Consider the following 17090-nt stretch of genomic DNA (forward strand, 5'->3'; position numbering starts at 1 on the left):
AAAAAGTAAAATTGAGTGTAAAAAAAAAATAGCACTTTTAAAAATGAGTTCTATTTCATAATAATATAGTTTGTGTAGACAGAAAAGTAAAATCGAGGTCAAACGTTAATTAATTTAAATGGGAAAACAGTGTCCAGCAGAGGGCGCTCCAAGATTGAACACGTGGGGCTTCGTTAGACAGTAATATTAAAAGCTTTTCCTGCCTCATAAATGTAGTCCAAATAAATGGTTTTAGGTTCTGATAATGTTACCAGCAACATGATTCACAGCCACAAATAAAGCGCGTCTACTCACGAGAAGACTCGTCCCTCCTCCTTGAAGGTGTTGAGGCCCTCGTCGCAGGACTTGGAGCGCTCCGAGGTGATGGCTAGAAGATAGGAGGAACGGCGACTGGATTTAATACTGCCTGCTCCGCCACGGGTGAGCGGAGAGATGGCGGTAGGAAAGAAATAGAAAGAAAAAGAAAACAAAAACAAAAAGAAAAGAATGTTGATGAAATGCCAATCACCAGATGCATCGAGGTGTTGGATTGAGGGGGAGACAGGCAGGGAGGCGGGGGTGAGAGGGTGAGGGTGGTTAGATGATAGGACTGGCATGCAGGTGGATTAAAATCATGGGTTTTATTGAAACAAATGTGCAAACAAGGATCAATTCTTAAGTAAAGTGCACTATGTTGAACGACGAGAGGCAGTTTCACAGCTTCAGCATGCAAAATACACCAAATATTTTAAGAAAAACCATTCATGATGCACAAAAAAACAATTTATAGGAAGTAGTATGACTATTTTTGACTGACCCAGACATTATTTGGTATTAATTATAGAAATTAACTCTAAGTAAAACCTCTGATGATAAGGAATTCCTTTAAGTAAAAATATTTCTTGCTAATCCAAATATTTTGAGTAAATATTAAATCATATTTATTTAAAGAAAAGTTATTTTATATCAGTTTATTTTCTCATGAAAGGTTTATAAATATTTAATTGGCACACATCTATCCATCTATCTATTTTATGTTGATCATATTCCCCACTTTTTTTTTTTTAGTAAAAAAAAAAAAAATCCATCATATTTTGACTCTTTTCTCCTTTATCTCGGCTTGACGGCCCCTAACTACGGCCCCTGAGTAAATGTATTTATCGCAGCTTGTCAATACTATCCAACATTGGCCTCCAATTCTATTGTAAAACAGCATTAATAAAAGATGATATTGTGTCGAATCTTAATAAATAATTTGTGTAATTCTGCACGTGGATTCATTAAACTGCTTCTATGGAGATTTTATTGATCAATATCTATGTTTTTAAGCCTCATTTGACTGATAATAAACGACGTGACAAACCGGTTCACAGCTTTTGTCGACCCCTCAAATAATAAATCTTCAAAAACACTTCGACGTCTCTGCATGCGAGCGAGCGGCGGGGAGGAGGGGGAGACTCACTGCAGTCATGGGAGAAAAGCCTATTGATGGGGAAGGTGAAGGTGGGGGAGGCGGGGCTGGTGACCACGGGGGGCGCCGAGTTCATGCCGCTGGAGACCACGGAGGACGCCGGCACATGGCGGGCGCGCAAGTCGGCGCTGGGACTGGTCGGCTCATCTGTGGGAGGGACGGGGGGAGGAGGAGGGAGACGGGGTTAAGGGTTAGGAGGAGGAAGAGGAACCAGGACGTCGATGGAGGCAGAGATGAGTTACTGTCATACTTTTAAAATGAATCAATAACATTATGACCATTAAATGTCGTGAAGATAAAATATTATTAGACGTTTGGTGATTTATAAAATCTCAATGGACGTAAATCAGTGCTATATAATGTTGAGGTTGAATTTAACATTTCAAATTTTGAGCAAACTTTGATTATAGTATTAAAATATTGTTGATTTTTAAGCATTTAATTATTTGACTTATAATTTAATAAAATCAAACTTCTATATTGAACAATTCAATTTATTATTTTGACTTTGAAATAAAAAAAAAAGTTTTAACAATTGCAGGAAAAAAAGAGTATTATATGACAGAAATGTTGGAACTAATGTAACATTTTTATGCTGAATTAAAAACCCTATAATCTGAAAGAATATTTAAATTAGAAAATTATTTTTTTCAATCGAAAATAAAATATCAAAGGGACGTGTAAAAAATAATGCTTATTTTGATAAAATTGGATTTAAAAAAATAAAATAATAATAATTCAATTAAAATAAATTTCAACCTATTATTCATTCTATTGAATTCTATTAAATGTAATGCTTGAAAAAACATTTAAAATGTTAACTTCAACCAATAAACTTTCCACTGAACTTATTATTTTAGTTTGATTATATAACAAATGCTGATAAAACCGAACTGAATTGTTATACATAAGAGCTCACCATGGTCATGATGATACAGATGATCAGTGTATTAATGCAAACACTCGCAGCGTTTGTTAATAAAACCAAAGATTTTATCGGGAATAAATGACCTTCACTGAACCAAAAAGTGACCCCACATTCCACTGTGTCATCATTTACGCTCAGCTCCAGCGTTAAATTAAAGATCAAACTCAATAAAAAAAAAAACTGTGAAAGTGTGTCTGAGGACACTTGAAGAAGAGGAAATAAAAGTTTCTGTGGAAGCTTCACAGTCAACTTGAAACACATGGATCCTCATAATATCTCGGCTCAACTATTTTTTCCCGACAAAGACATTCATTTTCTGAACCCAGACGGCCTCCTGAAGGAAGAATCTGCCTGTTTGTGGTTTTAACAAAAGTTGTCATTAACTGAGTGAGTCTGAGACGGATCAGATCCTGACAAGTGACTCTCACTCTCTGGACTATCACCAGCTCTTTATAACAAACTTTGTATGACTTATTCTAACGTATACTTGCAGTAACTGTTAATGGTACTTCTTAAACAAATATTCATTCATTCACATTCTTCCATTTATACATTACTATAATGTCAATTTCACTTGACAGAAAAACTTGTGATTGTGAAGCAGATGAAGTAAAATAATAAATTCTAAGTAACAAATAGTTAATAATAACATCAATATAGGACATCTATATTGATGTTATTAACATTAAAGATGTTAAATTATTTTATGTTATTTTACAGGTTACATTGAAGTAATATGATGCTAATGATAAATTATAATTAATATTTTTTTAGGTTTGGTTAATGTTTAAAATATTAAAAAGTTTTAATGTTTCAATCACTTAGTATAACATTGTAATTGAATTAATTTTGAGCGTTTTGTTGTTTTACAATATGTAAGTTCAAATACTTCAAATACTACTCATTATCACTTTATGTTTGGTAGTTGTAAAGTTAAATATACTTATTTTATGAATTTCTTTTACACAATTACTGTTAAAATGTATGATCTACGTTATGAGGGTCAATAAAACTTGATATCGGTTGATTTCACGTATATATTTGTATGTAAATGGAAATAGTATCTTCTGTTCTGCCCACTGATCTTCACAATAAATAATATAACAGATATTCTTGAAATTTAATTGAAACGTCATATTCAGATTTTGTAAACATGTTGGAGTTGTGAGGGCAGCTACGTGTCAGTCAAGTCGCGGCTTGTCTCCTTTTAAAAGCAAAGTGGAGTGTGTAGATGGACTGGTACGACCTGAACAACACAATCCAAACACACACAGAAGCCGCTTATGGTCAGTTTACTCGTAGATCCGGAGCCACAAGAGTCGCTCCTGCTATTAAAACCAGAGTTTATCATTTAAAGAATGAAAAAAAAAAACAACATCAACCGCCGAGTGCGCCGGCAGGCATCTCTTTCTCGCTGCGTGTTTGTGAGTCAGAACACATTCTTGACTTCACCTGACTGACTAAAAACCAGCCGCCGCCGCCGCTGCAGGTCCAGACTCGTTTTAATGGCAGCAAACTGAAACTGGGCTGGTTTCTGCCCACAGACCAGGCTCGAGTTCTCGCTTCGTGGCCAGACAGAAGACCAATTTGGAGTGACAAAGTAAATCTAAACAGATAATCTTTTTAACATCTTTAATTGATGAGACCAGGCCAAATTAATATGTTTATCAGGAACAACAGTTTTGTTTTCTGCTAAAATGCTAACTTCTGATAGCTTACTAGCATAGCTGAAGTGCTAACGTGTTAAGGATTGGACTTCAATTAAGTAATCGAAGCGTTTGTAAAAACTAAAAACTAAAATGTACCAATGTTAATAGAGCAGAAATATGTGTAGCATTTTGCAAGTGAATCCATAAGGTAATGTGAAGCATTGTTTTAGTATGTAAAGTGTTCCTAATGTAGCTTCGAAGCTTTACATCTGATGCAAAATATGTTCTGTAACAGCTCCTGAGACCTGCATGTTCATACTAGGATTATATTTTTGTGCTTTTCAGAGGGAGGACGCTCTTTTTTTCAAACATCAACACATATTTAAGGATAATACCCACACTATTTTAGTCTTTAAGGATGAATGTCAGGTAAAGAATAACATTCTGCCCAAAATTGTCTGTGTTGTCTCTAGTAAAAAGGGAATAATCTACAAGACAAAATCATGTTGTGTATCAAGAGGTTAAGATGTTTTATCAAATTGGTCCAGAGCAAATAATACACACCTAACAAAAGTTCACGTCTCAAGACTACTTTGGTGAGTTACACACAATTTTAAGTCCACTAACATTAACCGTAGTGTCATAATGAAGTACTTTTTTTGTTTCCCACAATGTTGGGAAGCTGCATAGCATAAAGGGCTGGCATGTTTTTCTGGTGTCCAGATGCACCCAAAACATATGAAACAGGATGTGGCCCATTTACAGCAGCATTGCTTCACACAAGGTTCGTGCAGCAAATCTTAAGCTAGGGGCACAGAATCTCCACTCTCTGCTCAATACCGCTATTGTTCGGGCTCTGAGGGAAGACGCCGATCACTGTCTACGACTGCTTCCACAACATGGAGGCAGCACGGAAAGACCATGAAGGTCGCTTTAGAATTAGGATTCAGACTTCAGACAGCTGATTTGAAATTAAAGGTGGGCATTTGACTGTCTGGGTGGTCAGAAAAAAGATTCCCAATAATCTGACAAACACCTTCTCCACTGGACTCCACAGGTCATCTTAGCCTAAGAAACCTAAGTAGTTCAAACAACACCCTCCCTTACCCTTCAAATAGGTGAATGTAGGGACATCAAGAACATGATAAAAGATTACAGAGGCAACAAGAGGTAAAGAAAATAAGAAAAGACACTGTTTTGATCTGAAAGATGGCTTCCTGGGACTTACCTATGAAAGGGATGGAGGCAAGGGAATCATCTTCCATGGTTAGTGGCACAAGATTGCCATTTGGTTTTTGGGGGGTTGCATCCCCAGTGGATCCAGGAACGGAGGTAGACTCTAGAGGATCCGTAGAAAAATTCTCCAGCCCATCTATGGGTAATGCATAGAGTGGGTGCCTCATGCCATAGGCATTCCTCCGTCCTGTGGGGGGCTTTTGCCTCAGCACAACCTCTTGGGTCTGAGCCACCACCTCAGACTCCAATTGCCCTCGTTCCCTCTCATGATTCGTAGGTCTATACACTCTGTCCTGGGATTCTGGTGTCAATGACGAGGCAGAAAGAGGTGACGGCGTGCTCTCGGGGGGACTAGTTTTAGGCGCAGGATTCCAGTTTAGATGTGGACCAGAATATGAAGGATCTCGGAAAGATTGAGCTTGCTGCATAATACGACCTGTCTTTCGGTAAAAAGACGGGCTATAGCTACGGTAGCCAACTGGCTGGTCGTCCATGCTTTGCCCTTCAGGAAGACGCCTGTTCTGGGGAGCCGTCTGCTGCTGGGGTTGGGGTTTAGAATGTGTCTGAGGGTGTTGAGGCACTGGCCTCGGTTGCGAAGCAGTGAAATGCCCCCCATCCCTTTGGTATGTAACAGTTCTTGGAGGCGGTTTTGGAGCTTGGTTCCAAGTAGGCCTCTCAAATCGAGGAGAAACAATTCCAGTTGCTCGGTCCAACATCTCCAGCGAGCGACCATGGTGATCATACTGGGCGAGCAGGTTTTCGGAACGAGTTCGAGTGTAGTTGGAGGAACCCTTTCCCCTTTCACCCCCCTCTTCCCAATCTCCATAGGACCAATAGGGTTCTCCATGTGGCCCAGACTGCTGTAGGATCAGCAGAGTGTCCTGTGAGGCACTGTGCGGCCATCCTCCGGACTGCTGCCGCTGCCGCCGTGATTCACTAAGTCGATCCTGAGAGTAGCTGCGATGACGACTTTGTATGTTGTTCCTTCCTGGGCGCTCAGGCACCTGGCTGTAGTACCAGTCTGAAAGTGCCTGTTGGCAGCGCTCTGTCCGATTGTGGCTCATCTGGGGCAATGGGGGGCTAGTCCAGGCTGAGCTGGTCTTCCGTGTGGAGCTGCCAGAGTGATGGTTTGTGGGGTAGTGGACTTGCAGAGGGCTTGATAAAGGACCCGACGAGGAAGAGGATGAATAAGAGCGCCCCCTGGTCTGTCCCTGAGGCTGCTGGCTAGTCATGCCATACTGGATCTCCTCTGTTCGGTGGGCGGGGCTGCTGTGACCCACACCACCTGGCTCTCCGGAGCGACCTTCCTGCCAACTGGCAGGGCTTCCAACAGTTGAGCGGTTGTCCAGGGGGGACGAAGGACTAGAAGAACCGGGCCAGCGACTCCAGTTATCCAGTTGGTTCTGGCCCATAGGACCCGACTGGGGAGCCCCGGATGGTGATGTGGTCTTAGTCCGAGGATAACAAAGGGGAGGGGGTGCAGGGAGGTTCTGAGCTCCCCCAGAGAATGGTTCGTTCCCACTCAGGTAGGCATCCTGGGAGTAGGCCTGAGAAAGAGAAGACATCGTTTTCAGTGTATTCTTATATGAATTCTTTTTAAAAATAGAAAATATAATGCAAAAATGTGTTTTTTCAGTGTGTAGCTTTACTTTTGCTGACACTTCAACCTACATTTGTGTTTTTGGAAATGTGCAATAGAAGCTGAATGTATTGAAAAAACAAGAATAAAAATATATTATACCATTTCAAAACTCAGTCCTAAACATAACATCATCATCATAATGAAAGCATTAAAATAAAAGTATATATATTATTGTCTCTTGTTAAAATATATATATTCAATCTATCTATAATCAGGATGGTTGATCAGATCAGCCGATTTTAGTACGACAAACATATATTCAATTTCCCAAATGATTGAAGAATAAAGATAATCATTAGTGCTTTGTTTTAATCACTTCATTATTTTTTATAATATAATTATATTTTTTGAAAGTAGTCCAATAAAATTGACACTTTAAAAAAAGATTAAGGTCATGTTTTTACCACTTTTTAATTTAATTTAGAATCTGAAAACATTCTTATTTTCAGGGTTTCTTTTCTGTTTTTTAATCATACCTTCAGTTTTGAGTTTTAAACTTCCTATGACAGAATGATGAAGCGTTCAAGACCTCTTTGATCATAAATGTATTTTACAATTTTCTGGATCTCACTTCTGTAGACATTATTCATAATAAAAATTCAAATGAAAAAGTATTTAACTTCAGATGAAAGGTGTTACCTGCCTGTGCAACACAACACTCCTTAAAGAGACACGGCACCGTTGCAACAGTTTTCCCTCAAGGCCTCGTAGCTCAACACAAACAGAATAGGCTGCCTTGAGCAAATGCCACGGCCACACAGGACCGTCTAGTGTGAATACCCAAATGAAGGATGTTCCCTACTGCTGGGAATTCAGTTAAATTTGGAGTACGTACGAAAACAACTTCACCAGATCAGGAGTGAGCCTCACGCCTGCCTGAGCTAAAGCTAACCAGCGAGGAACACAATGACTCACAATAAGGAATATTAAACAAGACTTAACACGACTAAAAAATGCTTGTTTACCTTTTATTCAAAGTCTGTCGGTGTGACCGGGCAGACCAAAGCAAACGTTAAATCCCTCAGTGATGCTCCTTCTTCATTATTCCATTGGGAAAAGGTTCGTACCTCCTTCAGATGTATCCCATAATTTGTGCTATAACTTTTTCTCTCTGACGATCTTTCAAACGCACTCGCCGCCTCACTCCACCCTGAGCGAGTGGAAGGAGGTACGACTCAAGCTGATGTCATGCATGGAATGCAGCAGATACAGGCGCAGCAGTTAAGGAGGAGCGTCAACACGGACAAGTGCATGTCTAGTGCTCATTAATGCTTCATCCGGACTCGCTCGAGAATCTACATTCTATCTTATTTCTTTCTGTACATCTGACTTTCTCAAGCAGAGACTGACGTTTGCAGGAAGGGAATGCAAGTCCTTAAATGGAATGTTCCCACACAACAGTGAGTGACTCTCACGATTCAAACACCATCGCTACGATGCCTACTGAGGGTTCTTCAGGCAGAGAAGTAAAGCATTCCATCGCTTCATGGAAGGAAAAGCACAGTGGAAACCAAGATCTGACCTTTTTGCATTCTTGACCTTTTTCTACGCCAGGTTTAAGTTTTTTTGTTTTGCTTTTATTAATAGATATTAAAGGTCTCCTCTGCACTTTTACTTTATTGCTTAAAATCCTCTTCACACCCTGCATGCTTGTAAAATAAAAAATAAACAATTTAGACACAGTTTTGTAAAAACACTGTCTAATAGTTGTATTAAAGTGTCAAACTCAGGACAGGAAGTTTGTGCTTGAAGGCCAAAACACAAAGTATGTCTTGTTGTATAAAGAGTTATAAGCGAGATTACAAGTTACAACGATTATACTCTATAAAGAGTATAATTGTTGTAACTTATTTACACTCAAAGACCGACAGCACGTTTTATTCAATCTTTTATTTACTGTTTTATTCAGTCGATAAGTATAAATGAAGTCTGGCCCGAACACTTGATATGAGTTTGAAATGATCGAGTTTGACACCTCTGATTTAAAGCGATTGAAATATGATATGTCAATCAAAGTCAGGGGTCATTTGTGTCCCCTCTGTGAACTTTATAAAAGAGCAAAAATGTTGACTGTCATGGTTACAGAGCTCAACTGTATAACCAAGTATAGATATTCTCGGGACTATAATTTGCACATTGTGCCGTAAAGTGCGGAAAATATGTATGCATAAATGCACCTGTTGAAGGACACCTACCCCACCTTTAAGGTCTACTTCTTTTCAAGTATTCATGCTGATCGATTAGTATGGTTTAGTTTTTTTCCTGTTCTTTTTAAGAGTCTGTTGAAAACTAGATGAAACCGCAGTAAAGCTAGCTTTGCTTTTAGCCATTTTTTTTAAAGAACAAAAACATTTACTGTAAAAGTTATTAAAAATGTCTTGACGAAGCTTCAAAAATAGATCCAGAATGAAGCTCTGCAGGTCGTGTTGGCTTTTTTTTCTAATGAACATGTTGTAACGTAAACACACAGCCGTCGGCCACTGAGTCAGTCCGTAGACATTCCACCACAGTCTCGGCATTCTTCACTAATAATGGGCTGATTCGGGGTCCGATGCCCGATGGGTGGAGGAGGAGCAGAGGGGGGTCGGTTGGTGGGGGCGAAATACTCACACTTACCAGCTGAAGAACGTCTTCATCTTTGGGCATAATGGAGAGCTCCAGCACACTCTCGCTGCAACACAAACACGGAGCAGAAGATTGAATAATCCTCTTTCTCAGAATCAAACCATGTAATAGCTGGTATTTGATGTAATCTTCTCTGAGCCTCCTGACTCAAGAGGAGTGATTATCACTATGAATAAATGTGTTTCAGGGAGAAGATTTGACTTAAATTACACTTAATATCGTATAAATAGCAATATGAAAAGTGTTGTCATCAGGGAGCAGATTAAAGTGGAAGTTATTATAAATCGTCAAGAGATTTTTAAAATAATAATTTGCAAGTAATTGATCTTATTAATACATCTTTAAATCTCACCTAAAAATAGCTGACTAAAGTCCTCAATTTCATTTAAGTTTATTATTGTTGCTGATCAAGAGAAAAAAGGGTTTTCCTAACGTCATTTGTTGTAATAATAATATTGCAATAATCTTTTGAGTAAACCCTTAGATAATAAAACACTTAAAAAACAACGACCGGTATTCATAAGAACCACAGGCTGCATTGCATAAAAAATGAGATTGAAAACAAAAGCATTGTATGTCAAAAAAGTATTGATATATAAAATTAAAAGTTGACATAAAAATGTGCAATAAACACCAATAAATAAATAATACAATCAAATAAATGTATTTAATTTACAGTATTTAAAAAAAAAGGAAATTATTTTTTTCCTTTGTTAAATTATTTTTCCTACAATATGGCAGTAAGGTAACCCCATAAAGAACAACACCCCCCCAAAAAAAATTTAATTAACATGATAAAATACACATTTTAAAACCCTATCATGGAAAAGGAGTTTTATTTTAAATGAAAAACTATCGTTTGCAGAAATTATATTTAAACTGAAAAGTATTTGTGTAACTATTGCTTGCTGTTGTAAGCCATTTATGCATCTTCATGTTATTAATTAGATATAGAAGAAGTGCAAAAAATAAACATATAAACATTTGAAACAACGTCTTCATCTACTCTAACAAGCGCAGGATGAGTCGAGTGAGTCGTGTCACTGATCTAAGAAACTGAAGTCTCTTCCATCATCACAGGATCCGGCCACGACAAGCACAAGGCTTCAGGCTGCTCTTTTTTTTTCAAGTGCATGCATGTTATCTGGGTGCTCAGCATGCCAGTGGATATACAGTATGTAAGTACGCTACTAAAATACTGGGACCAGGGTTGTCGGGGGGGAAAGGAGGTCTCACCTGTTCTGGATGAGGGCGATCACCTGAGAGTACGTCTTCCCCAGAATGCTCTCTCCGTTGACTTTCACCAGACGGTCCCCTGACATAGTGGCGGTTAAATACATTAAAAAACAATAACAACAATTGTGTCAAGTACTTATATACAGTACTTAAATAATAGAAACACATTTTAAATTTACCACATTAAAGTAAAATATCTAAAATTTGGTGAGATAATAGGTGCTGCAGATCACTGATTCTGATATATAAATATATATATATTTAAATATGAATTTATTCCTATTTCCCAAGATAATCTTCCCAAGGGATCCATAAATAAATATCTATCTTGTTTAGATTAATGTTTCCATTAAGGAAAATTACAATTGTTTCTTCTAGAATAAGGAATTATTTTGGGTTAACATGACACAAAAATATAGGCGTTTAATAATAAATACTAATTTGGTTATAAATGTTTATAGATGTGTTGCTGGTGTTTGTATAGGTTAGTGGAAAAGTGTAGACTTTATATTTGTGTCTTTTAAGACCAGTATGTTTGTCCAATTCAGGTAAGAAGTTAAGGCGAGTGAGTTCATTTGAATGACTAATCACATGGTAAACAAAACCTTGTTTAACCGGAACATTTAGAAATTAAAAAGCCTAAATTTAGAGTTGAAAAGTCAGAGGACATGCTGGGAACGAGTGGTTGTTTTCTCTGACACATAAACACAAACACATCGCCCTTCAAGAGGGTTTGACTTCCTCAAAGTGACAGCGAGTGTCGGGTGTGTCGTCTGAGTGACAGCAGAGCTGCAGCAGTTGAGTCTCGGTGTCACAGTCACATGACCAGCTCCACACCAGCACATTTCCAAAACAAATAAGCAGGTAAATTTGTTGAACTCACCTGTGCACAGCCCGGCTTGATGAGCAGGACCTTTGTCCCGCACGTTCTTGACAAATATGGTGTCCATCGGCTCCAGCTTTCCTCGTTGAAACCCTGAGAGAAGCATTTGGATGAAACTCAAGCAAAAATAATTGACCCGTTTTCACCTGAAATTATACTTTTGTTGGGTTGATTATTTATTTGAAGAACCTCTCTACTTGAAGTAACTTCATTGTGTTTAAAAAAAAGTGTTAAATTCAAGATAAATCTATTGTTTAATAGAATTAGGTCATAATAAATAATAAAAAATTAAATGGTTTTGGCAAAAAATTGTCTGAGCTTCTTTGTATTTTCCTGCTGCATTTATAAAAACCATAAATCATCACGACTATGGAATAAAAAAAAGTGTGTCATCATGACTTACACTATGTCTGTAGAATGTCAGTTGCGGAGCAAGTTTTTTTTTTTTTAAGGAGACATTACCTTCTGAAAAAACATCAATTATTAAGTTATTTTATTGCTAAACATGAATCAATACATCTAACAATTAGAGGCTGGTGAGAAGGAATAAACAGAAGAATATATCTTTAAATAATAGTAAATTTAATATCTAAATACACGTTTAAACAGTTCACTAGATGCAGTTACGGATAGAGTCCTGCAGGGGGCACAAAGCGCTCGTGGAGTAGCGGTGACGAGTCCTTAGTGACGTGTTTTTTATCAATGAATGGAAGAGAAAGAAAATAGAAAACTCACCCTTTCCGTTGCCATTCTCCTCATCCTGTGTGACACAAAACACAATTATGGGATCAGAGGTAAGATTCAAACAATCATTTACAATAACATTTGTCCTGTGAATTACAATCACGACTCAAAGAAGATTTGTATACACACACACACAACTACACACACCGATACACACACACAAAAGTTGACGGTATTTCTTAACCGATTATATACAGTTGATGTAATTACCAGGCTTGCATATTAGACAAGAAAATGATAATAATGTACATTAAAATAATAATCATATTTGTATTTAAAATGTATGAAAATAAGCCTGCACAAATTCCAGCTCTAGTAATATGTAACAATGCTAGATTAACTATAATGTAGGGAATAAATACTGAATAATTGTTTTAAAAAAAGTAAAGATATTGATCATAAAGACATTGTATTATGAATGTCTAACATTCTTTTCATGTTGTTGGGAAAAGACATGCTAAAAAGGTGTTAGAATGTCTATTCTGACATGAAAAAAATCGCTGCATAAATAAACAAGAAAACTCATTTTAAGATAGAAACGAGTGACATGCATAATATCCACAGTTAGATATTTCTCTCCTGGACAGAACAATATACGTCCAATGACATCATGACATCATGATCCGTACCAAACACAGACACTGATTCCAAGATCACAAAGTCCACCCATGATGTCATGTTTCAAACCCTCACACAAACGATGAAGCCTGGGATCACCTCCACACACACACACACACACACACACGCACACACACACACACACACACACATACACACACACTGAAGCAAACAGACAAACACACACGTCCTGAGCTGAGTGGACATTTTACGGGGGAGGACGGCTCGGTGGTCCGACTGCAGTCGGGCTTTATGTGGCGCTGAGTGGACTCATTCCTAACCGCTGGGACAATGACGGGGGGTTTAGAAGAGCTGCTGACCCCAGAGTACCGGCCCGAGTCTGGACATCGCTGGCCAGGGCCGAGTGACCACGTCCAGAACCCAAGGAGGAAATATGACATCACACAGTGGTAAGAGGGAGCCCAGAACATCAGTGTGTGTGGAATTGTGTTCACTGCTTTGATTTGTGATGACACCTGTGATGAGTTCAGTAGGATGGACTGAAATAAAAATATAATCTCTTTCCTTTAATTTATATTTTAAAAAAATCTATGTAAAGTTTAACTTTAATAACAATCTTATGTGACTTTATCACTATTTTAAGAAAATTGATGAAATGATTGATTTGAATTTTCGTTGTTTCAGCAGTAACATACAAACACATTATATTAAGACATACAGTACACATATTTCTAATAAAAATGAATTAAATATGATAATAAAATAATATTACAACGAAAATATTGACTTAAATTAAACACAATATTAAATAAAACAAAAATAATAAATACAAATAAAATAAATTTAAAAAATGACATATTATTCTACTAAACAATCAGACTGCTGGTGGTATGAAGTAACCAAGGTTGATAAAATTATAAATATCAAAACATATTATAATTATTATATTATTCATAGCAAATGGTAGATATTAGAGAATGTAATGGAAATTTATCATAATTATATTATATATATATATATTTTTATATATTAAAAACTGGAGACTATCATAAACATGCTTAAAATAAGGTTAACGTAATGCAACTTTATTCTTTGTGAACATCCCCTTTATTTCTTATATTCAAATTGAAGATGTTACTAAGAGAAAAATTGTATGTTTTAAAATAAATATATGGATTTCTGTCATTTACAGGGAGAATAAAATTGAATTCATCTGCTCTCAGAAAAATGTCAGCTGGATCACTATTACTACTATTCAAAAAGCCATGATTATTGTACATTTTAAGTAGAGAAAACCCTTGTTTGGAGGCGAGGTAGCTTTGGTCGAGCTCCACTAACTCCTTCTGCTCATCTTTGCTGTAAATAATTAAAAATGCTTGAAGACCATGAAATGAGTGCCCAATTGGGTCATGCTCACAGTGTGGCTCGGACAGCGCTACACTTGGGAGAGCTTCTCCTGATTTGGTTAGGATTCGTCCCCGAATATAAAAAAAAACAAACATGTGACCCACGAGGACGAGGAGGACGAGGACAGAAATAGAAGCCAAGAAGTCGGCGGCAGAAGTGGGCCTATTGTTGCCGGGACCGGGACAATAGGTGCCCCTCGCTGGGCGCCAGTGAGTGGTACCAGTCCAAAACAACGGGAATCATTGAGTCCGGGTGTGTTTGTGCGAGCACAGCTGCAGGATGGAGCAGTGGCAGGATGATAATAGGGGTCTTGTTTCAGCCGCCGCACCCCTTCAATTTCACATCTGGAGACGTTTGCCCCTTAGATCCTGGACCACAGCGAGCTAAATAAGCACTCGCTCGCTTACCGGCTCACATTCCAAAACACGGGATGCTTGAAATTCACCAACGAAGACTTAAGTCTTTAAGCTGACATGTTAAACCTCACAGACAATGTGTAGCGATTTAGATTGTTTTTTTCTGTGTGTTGTTGTGTCACTCAAATCCTACTATTACAAAAAAATATATTTAATACATTCATTATGATAAACTACAGTTTATTGACTAATATATGCCAGTACATGTTAGTATCAAGCTAAATCTAGCATTTACAACATGCCTTCTGTTTTTATTTGTATTTAGGAAACAAAACCTCTTCATGAATGTATTTATATTGTTTTTTTTGTTTTTTTTAGTGTTTTTTAAATAAGCAAGAGGAAATCTACATTTCAGTAATGTGCTGTAATGTAGATTTTGGATTAAGCTAACCCTGTTAGCAGCGAGCCACATTAGCTTTTCTTCACCTTATTCTCATTAAACTCATTTGGATGTTTGTGGTTCAAAGAAATTGACTTGAGTTTATCTTAAAGGTGAAAGTTATTTGAGGAGATCAGAGTGTATTTATTTAATTTAATAATCTGTTTTCACTAAGTACAAGCCAGTAATCCAGTTAGCTATTCTTCTTTTTTTTTAAACCAAAAACACATTTTCACTATATTTATTTTATTCATTTTCTTTCGTTTAAGTGATGAAAAAGTTTCGTAACTGAAAACAAACAAACTAATCATCTTCTTGTTTTTGTTCAGTGTCTTGGCTGCACTTGGCACTGACTCGACTTCAACCGGCTCGTGTCAAATGGAGACCACATGTCGTGCACTCGCACACAAGAATAAACTATAAAGACATTTAGATCTGATGCTGGTGCCAGGGCTCACCTTAAGGTTGGTGTGAAGGGCAGATTCCGGAGGGTAAACAATGAAGTGGCGGAGGGTGAATCCGAAACCCTGGGAATTCTTCTGGAGGACCAGCGTCCGGGGGCCTTTCCAGCCCACCCCGACCCCCTCTCTCCCTGGCCGGGCCACCATGGGGGGCCGAGGGTTGTCTCCTGTGGAGGAGAGGGCATCCCTTCGCCCCTTAGCCTGTCGGACACACAGATGAAGAGACGGTTACAAACGTTTGGACGGATACAAGAATTAGGAAAAACATTTTCAAACTGAATTAACAAAAGCAAGAAAACAGTCGAGATAGACGGACAGGAAGTGCATCGGTTCAACAAAGGCTGATCGATGACCTTGGTCTTATCAACTCCAGAGAAGATCGGGGTGGAGAACCTGGGCTGATTTCCACACTCTCTCTAAATACCTCATCCTGGATGGCTGTGTAAACAAGCCCTGCTAGCTCAGCTGACACACACACGTGAGAATCGTCACCCCCGTGTCGCCCCGACAACCCACATCTGTCAGTCAAACACAATCACCTGACCAAACAGGCCGGAGCGAGGTCGAGTCTTCTTTCTGTTTCGAGCTCAACTGACACATTTCAGATCTCGCTCCGGGATTTTCTTAACCTACAGCAAAGATGACATCAGTAAGATGCATCAAAGTCAGGACTATAGATCCATCAAGTTACAAACAAGATCACTGCTACTTGGTACTGGACCTGTTCGGGGGGCGTGTTTTTTACAGCTAATCCTACTTCAAAATATAACCCAATGCTAATGTTGCATGTTTCAGTAGGAATACTAATATTTTACTAGAATAACTTTACACAGGCATCTTACTTTTGACCAGGATAAAAATGGAATGACAGGGTTTTTGTCTTATATTTCAACACGTGGGATATTCTAGGGACCCTTTGAAAATCAAAGGCTCATTGGATAAGTCATAGGTAACATGGGAACCTTGAAGTGAATTGTTGAATTGAATGAATAGATTAAATAACATGTATAAAATATAATAATATTTGCACATGCAAAGAAATAAAAATAATAAAGCCATATGAAGAGGGAAAAAAGAAAGGTTACGTTTACAGTTACGTTTTAAATGACCTTCCCATTTTTACTTTAGTTTGAAGGAAATTGCCACATATTTCTACTTAGATATCAATATAAGTGCATAATATATAAGCACTTATAGCCATACATAATATATATCCTGCCTCATCTGATATTATCAATATTACACAATATTACATGATACAGTATACATATAAATACATCATATAAACACAACCCTGGTCTAGAAAAGCGCTATACAAATAAAAATTACTTATTTACTTACTCGCAAACCTACTACATATTATGATTATTCAGATTACCAATACTGTTTTTGGACACAAATATGTGTGAATATGTTTAAATAAACAGCTAAAGAACACTGAGTGCTAGAGTAGTA

At 37.8% G+C, this 17090-nt stretch overlaps 1 protein-coding gene across 12 annotated transcripts in view; it reads right to left on the bottom strand.

The window, feature by feature from the left end:
* arhgap23a (Rho GTPase activating protein 23a) overlaps nt 1-17090 on the bottom strand; it is an 81505-nt gene that overhangs the window by 14224 nt on the left and 50191 nt on the right. For 7 of the 12 annotated variants that reach the window (XM_087808622.1, XM_087808617.1, XM_087808618.1 and 4 more), the window contains exons 2-9: nt 15633-15836; nt 12385-12409; nt 11650-11742; nt 10767-10845; nt 9516-9576; nt 5256-6810; nt 1442-1597; nt 295-406 (exon numbers count right to left, since the gene is read on the bottom strand). In XM_087808622.1, the coding sequence (XP_087664748.1) occupies nt 295-406; nt 1442-1597; nt 5256-6810; nt 9516-9576; nt 10767-10845; nt 11650-11742; nt 12385-12409; nt 15633-15836 (2285 nt within the window). Of the gene's footprint in view, nt 1-294; nt 407-1441; nt 1598-5255; nt 6811-7870; nt 8060-9515; nt 9577-10766; nt 10846-11649; nt 11743-12384; nt 12410-15632; nt 15837-17090 lie in introns of those variants that run through there. The other 5 variants (XM_087808614.1, XM_087808616.1, XM_087808623.1 and 2 more) reach the window with 5 other exon arrangements.

This window comes from Callionymus lyra, chromosome 15 (assembly GCF_982586985.1).
Source record: "Callionymus lyra chromosome 15, fCalLyr1.hap1.1, whole genome shotgun sequence".
NCBI lineage: Eukaryota > Metazoa > Chordata > Actinopteri > Syngnathiformes > Callionymidae > Callionymus > Callionymus lyra.